The 6,118-nt window shown below is 51.5% G+C and overlaps 1 protein-coding gene across 1 annotated transcript; it reads right to left on the minus strand.

The window, feature by feature from the left end:
- Positions 1 to 1,305: 1,305 nt before the first annotated feature.
- C9H19orf53 (chromosome 9 C19orf53 homolog) lies at positions 1,306 to 5,082 on the minus strand. The gene is made up of 3 exons (XM_043911273.1): positions 4,926 to 5,082; positions 4,793 to 4,848; positions 1,306 to 2,059 (listed from the first exon to the last, which is right to left on the minus strand). Exons 1-3 carry the CDS (start codon positions 5,023 to 5,025, stop codon positions 1,919 to 1,921), a joined length of 297 nt encoding a protein of 98 aa, XP_043767208.1. The 5' UTR covers positions 5,026 to 5,082; the 3' UTR covers positions 1,306 to 1,918.
- Positions 5,083 to 6,118: the final 1,036 nt, after the last annotated feature.

The following is a 6,118-nucleotide window of genomic DNA, read 5'->3' on the forward strand; positions in this document are numbered from 1 at the left end:
CACATATTATGTGGCCTTTTGTGTCTGTCTGCTTTCAGAATGTTTTTGAGATTCACCCATGGTGTAGCCTGGATCATTCTGCCTTATGGTGACGGCTTAGTCACTTAGTCCTGTCCAACACTGGAACCCCATGGACTGTAGCCCGCCAGACTCCTATGCCCACGGGGATTCTCCAGGCAAGAATACTGGACTGGGTTGCCATTTCCTCCTCCAGGGGATCTTCCTGACCTCAGGGATCAAACCCCAGTCTCCTGCATTACAGGCGGATTCTTTACCAATGAGCCACCAGAGGCCATTCTGTTTTATGTGGCCAAATAATAAATATCCCATTGTGTGGATAATCTTCATTTTGTTTATCCAGTCATCTGCTGGGCATTTGGGCTGCTGCCACCTTTGTGTGAGATGTTGTCTGAGTTCAATCCCTTAAGGTATGTGCCTGGGAGAGAAGGGCTGGGTCACGTGGTGGCAACTCCAGGCTGAAGTGAGGAGCCACCAGACTGGTTTCCACAGTGGTTGTCCCCTGCTTTCTGTTACTTGGCGGAGCCGTGTGACATCTTTCAGACCAGGGATTGCCCATGCCCCCTGCACTGGGAGTGTGGGGTCTTAACCACTGGACTGCCAGCAAAGTCCCTGTTCCCTGCTTTTTAGAAAAATGTTGGGTGTTCAAAAAATGTTGACCACTACTATGTGGGACAAAGGAAACCCATGTGGGGTGGGTGAGACTGGCTGGGAAAGGCTGGGCCACCAGGGAATTAGTCGCTCACCTGGGAGGATCAGCCACCACATGCCCACCTCCCTCCAAAGACAGCAGCTTAGCATCCCCCAGACTATAGCCTGCTCTGGTCCCTGCTCCCCAGGTCCTCGATCAAACCCACATCTCTGGTGTCTCCTGCATTGCAGGCGGATTCTTCACCCACTGAGCCACTGGGCAAGCCACAAGGATATGACAACACTCTTTAAGTAGGATTTTCTACCAGTTTCATCAGAATTGACCACATTATCTCAAAACTATAACTGGTTGGTCTTCAAGATGGCAGATTTAGAGGAGGAGGAGCCCAGGATGGAACAGGTCAGAAACGTGAGTCTGTGAGGGGAGGCAGTGGTTTGGCAGCTGAGCGAGTGCACTGTAATTCTGCCAGTGGCGGGTTCAAGTCCTTGCTCCGGACCATGAATGACGTGACCTGACCTGGGCATCGTGAGGATTGAGGTGAGACGTGTGGGAAGCACCTGAACAGTGTCTGGGCCACAGGCACTGCTCGATGCTCGCTGTTAGGACTTTATAAAGATAAAGGTGGCACAGAGAAGTTGGAAAGCACTTCTGGTTTAATCAGCATTTTGACTCTACAAGGTGGTGTCACTGTCTGTCCTGTGGATGGGAAAGTGGCTCCCTAGGCTGTCTGGCTGGGGATATCTGTGGAGGGCAAGCAGGCGAGTCACCCCAGGTAGGGAGAAAAAGACTCTCCCCCAGCCCCCAGGCTGGAGGTGCCAGAGCTTGTCCATCCTTCCCTGGGCATGTGGCACATGTGTAAACTGGGGCTGGACTGGTGGTCCAGGCACCTGGCCTGACGCCCTAGCATGGCCTGCTCACAGGAGCATGTGACCCTGGGAGGAAAGACAAAGTCAGGTGCCTCGCTCCAAGTTATCCAGACAGGATGTGGGAGGGGGTAGTGGGGACACAGGAAGTCGGTGAAGACATCCCCCTGGCCTTGGCCTGTGCTGAGACCTCGGGACCTGGAAAGCCAGCCAGTCCGTGTGCTTTTGACCTGCTACTCACTGGCTCACGGGCCAGATCTCCAGTCAAGTTCAAGGCGCAATTCAAGTCTTCGGAGAGCACAGTTCCTCTTTCCTGTGGGGTTAACTGCACAGGCCTGAGTGCAGAGGAGGGGGCTGCAGTGATGGTCCCTGCTGGGGCGCATCCTTAGGCAGGCATCTTGGTGGAGGAAGAGGCCTCCTTCCTCTTGGTGCTGGCCTTCAAAAGCGCCAGCTTTTTGGGCAGGCTGGTGCTGGCTTTCATCACCACGTCATGTTCAATCTTCTTCCGGATCCCAACCTCCAGGTTCTGGGGGGAGCAAGCACGGAGCAATCAGACTGGGACCTGAGGTGGGAGGGAGGGCCTGGCCTGCTGCCTTTGGTTCTGTGAGCTCACCAGGGGCTAGATCAGCAACCCTCTCCCTGAAAAAGCACCTGAGTCTGGTGACTGGGGCTTAAGTCCTACTTCTGCCCCACACTCTGAGAACACTGTACACACACAAAGCACCCCTTCTCATCTCTGGACCTCAGCTTCTAAACGTCTGCTCATTCCCATTTTACAGATGGAGAAACAGAGGCACCTGCAGGGAGGCACTTGGCCAGGGCTCCCAAACTATGTGAGTGATGGGAGAATGGAACCCAGCCTGCCCAGACTCTCTGGCTTGAAATTCCAGTCCCTTCTTGTCCCGTCATCTCTGCTTGGCAAATGGTAAACTGGGGCTCTGAGAGAGATGGGCTGGAATAAAGGCATAGCAATCAGAGCCCAAGTGTTTGGGTCCAAAACTGATAGTTTAATCCTATTACCTAAACTGCTCCCTTGCTCTATGAGTTCCAATGACCATGGTGACCATGGGTGTCACCACACACCTGGGCGCAGGGGACACAACAGCAAAGACACAGGAAAACTTCTGCCTTCACAGAGCAGACATTCAGTGAGAGAGAGACTGTGTGTGTGTGTGTGTGTGTGTGTGTGTGTGTGTGTGTGTGTGTGTGTGTGTGTGTGTGTGTGTGTGTGTGTGTGTGTGTGTGTGTGTGTGTGTGTGTGTGTGTGTAACCTTCAATAACACTCTGGTAAACTGTTGAATGATGGTGGATAGTAAGTGCTATTGTGGAGAAAAGAGAAAGGATAATGAGCAAGAGGGGGGGTGGTGAGGTTACCATCAGAAATGGCAGCAAGCCTTGACCTGGAGGAAGAAAGCAGTGTGGATTTCTGGGAAAGAATCCAGGTGGAGGAAACAACTAGTGCAAAAGTTCCCAGGTGGGTCAGGGAGCAGTTATGGGGCCAGTTAGGCTAGAGGGAGGGAGCCAGGAGGAAAGAAGAGAGGGAGGGGGTGAGGGCAGGGAAAAGACAGGAGTAGAAAAGTGCCAGGTCCTATGGGGAGAACTTAGGCTCTTCCTGAGCGAGGTGGGAGTCACCGAGGGGTCTGAGCAGAGGTGCCCTGATTCAGGAGCTCTCAGGTGCTCAATGGCGCCCTGTGGTTATTACTAGAGGGGCGGGGGAAGGAGATCTGGGAGGATGTGACTGCTCTAGTCCAGGGGTTTTTAGATGATGGGATGGGACCAGGTGGGAGGGGGGTCAAGGAGGTGGAAAGAGGTGCATTCTAGATTAATCGTGAAGACAGGGACTTCCCTGGTGGTCCAGTGGCTAAGACTCTGCGCTCCCAATGCAGGGGGCTCAGGTTTGATCCCTAGTCAGGGAACTAGATCCCACACGCCACAACTAACAGTTCATCTGCCGCAACTGAGACCCAGCACAGCCCAATAAATAAATATTAAAAAAAAAAAAATCCTGAAGGCAAAAAGAATGAGATCCAACCTGGATGTGAAAGAAAAAGGGGACTCCTGAGTATCTGGAAGGAGAGACTGGTAGGATCATGGTGGGGTGACGGAGCAGAGTAGGGAAGACTGGTTTTGGGCATACTGAGCTTGAGCTGCACAAGAGACACTTCCCTCCTCTGGCTGCCAGGTGGAGGTAAGCAGGGTACCCAGGTATAAGAAAACTGAGGCTCTCACATCCTGGTGTTAAGACTCTGTGCTTCCACTGCAGAGGGCAAGGGTTCAATCCCTGGTTGGGGAACTTAGACCCTGCAAGCTGCATGCTGCAGCCAAAGAAAAAGACGAAAAACTGAGGCTCTGAACAATGTGCTCAAGACTGTAGGGGGAAGGACTGAAGAGCTGATGCTTTTGAACTGTGGTGTTGGAGAAGACTCTTGAGAGTCCCTTGGACTGCAAGGAGGTCAAACCCGTCAATCCTAAAGGAAATCAACCCTGAATGTTCAATGGAAGGACTGACACCGAAGTTAAAGCTCCAATACTTTGGCCAACTGATGCGAAGAACTGACTTACTGGAAAAGAGCCTGATGCTGGGAAAGACTGAAGGCAGGAGGAGAAGGAGCGACAGATGAAGAGATGGTTGGATGGCATCACCGACTCAACGGACATGACTTGGAGCAACTCTGGGAGACAGCGGAGGACAGGGGAGCCTGCCGGTGCTGCAGTCCACAGGGTCACAAAGAGTCTGACACGACTTGGCGACTGAACAACAACAAAGGGCGAATTACTGTGGAGAGGACAATTCGAATTCAGATCTGACTCCACCAGATCTCTTTGAAACTTCTCTGCAATCTTAACAAGTCTTTCTGCAACTTCTTTATAAATTTAACCCTGTTCACCTACAAGCACTCCTATGGCCCTGAATCCTTACAATTCTAGGAGAGAAGTGCTATCACTAGCACCATTTCAGTTAAGATCTTCGGGGTGTAGATACACTAGCTGTCAACTGAACTGCGTTTTGCATCCAGCACATCCTTCTTGCAAGGCTGAGGTTTTTAACTCCTTTCCCAAGCTGCCTGTCTTTTCGAGGTCTATTAACGAGGACAATTTCGCGAAAGCAGCTAACATGTGAACACTTTTTCGCGCGCCAATCCCTGCTTTAGGAGGCCCGTTGGCTGCTAGATGTTTCCGTACCCACCGCACAAAGGAGGAAACAGGCTCACAGCACCGGGACTTCTCCATCCCCGACCCGCCGCACGCCAGCACTCACCTTCTTGAGCTGCTGCTGCTGCACGATGCGTGCCTTCTTGGGTGCGATAACGCGACCTGGGGAGAAACGCGCTCTCGTAAGGCCGGAGAACATCGGGCCCACCTAACCCCCGAGTCCCCGGCCCGCTTCTCACCGCCCTTCCTCGGGCCCCGGTTCCGCGCCGAAGCCGCCGCCGCCGCCGCCTTGCTCTTCGCTGGCTTCTGCGCCTGAAACTTGCGCTGCCCCTGCGCCATGATCAGGCACGCATCGGAAGAGGGAGAAGTCGCTGAAGGAAGGCGCAGGGCACGATGGGATACAGTGGGGCTGAAGGGCGCGATGACTCACGGGATACAACGTGGCAAAGAGTTAAAGCGACAAGCTACTCACAATGGTAGTTGATCATAGCCGGCGTTTGGCAAAAATTTTGAATTAAGGGTTATAATGATAGCCTAACATTTATTGGTCACTTGTTTTGTAAAACTTACACTGTCTTATGCTTTTTGTTAGTAAAATTCAGTTTACCTAACTACAACAACAAAAATTTAAGGGGTGCCCCACACTTCAGTGGGCTTCCCTGGCGGCTCAGAGGGTAAAGAATCCACCTACAATGCGGGAGACCTGGGTTCAGATCCCTGGGCTGGGAAGATCCCCTGGAGAAGGGAATGGCAACCCACTCCAGTATTCTTATCTGCAGAATCCCATGGACAGAGGAGCCTGGTGGGGTACAGTCCATGGGATGGCAAAGTCAGACACGACTGAGCGACTAAGCACTCCAAACTTCAGTAATCAAGATAAAAATATTTTGAACGTTCAAAAATAATATTTTAATATTAAAAAAATCATATTGTCCACCACAGCCTGTGGACTGGCTGGCTGATGCTGTGAATAAGTATTACTGGTATGAGCATTGGTTATCAAAACTTAGGGAAAATCAGGATAGGTAAGGTCAGGGTTTCATTCTATTGAATATCTTGACATTTTGTTCATCATGGAGGTCTTTCTTTTTTGCATTAATTTTTCCTTTCTGTTCTTTTTTTTGGGGGGGGGGGGCACACTATGAGGCACATGGGATCTTAGCTCCCGACCAGGGATCGAACCTGTGCCCCCTGTATTGGAAGAGCAGAATCCTAACCACTGGGCCAGGAGTGGGAAGCCCCAATTTTGTTGTTGTTGTTATTGTGTCTCTGGCATGCCGGATCTTATTTCCGCAGCTGTGCCCACTGCAGCGGAAGTGGAGTTCTAACCACTGGACCGCCAGGAAATTCCCTGCATTTAAAAAAAAAAATGCACGAAGCTGTTATTTATCTTGATTGAATGTGAAAGTCGCTCAGTTGTGTCTGACTCTTT

Source organism: Cervus elaphus, chromosome 9, assembly GCF_910594005.1.
Source record: "Cervus elaphus chromosome 9, mCerEla1.1, whole genome shotgun sequence".
Lineage (NCBI taxonomy): Eukaryota > Metazoa > Chordata > Mammalia > Artiodactyla > Cervidae > Cervus > Cervus elaphus.

Excerpts from the sequence above, each read along its gene's own strand:
- C9H19orf53 (XM_043911273.1), bottom strand. The coding sequence starts at position 5,025 with ATGGCGCAGGGGCAGCGCAAGTTTCAGGCGCAGAAGCCAGCGAAGAGC. Across the intron at positions 4,849-4,925 it reads CCGGGGCCCGAGGAAGGGCG|GTCGCGTTATCGCACCCAAG; the intron begins GTGAGAAGCGGG and ends GTTTCTCCCCAG. Across the intron at positions 2,060-4,792 it reads AGCAGCAGCAGCTCAAGAAG|AACCTGGAGGTTGGGATCCG; the intron begins GTGAGTGCTGGC and ends TGCTCCCCCCAG.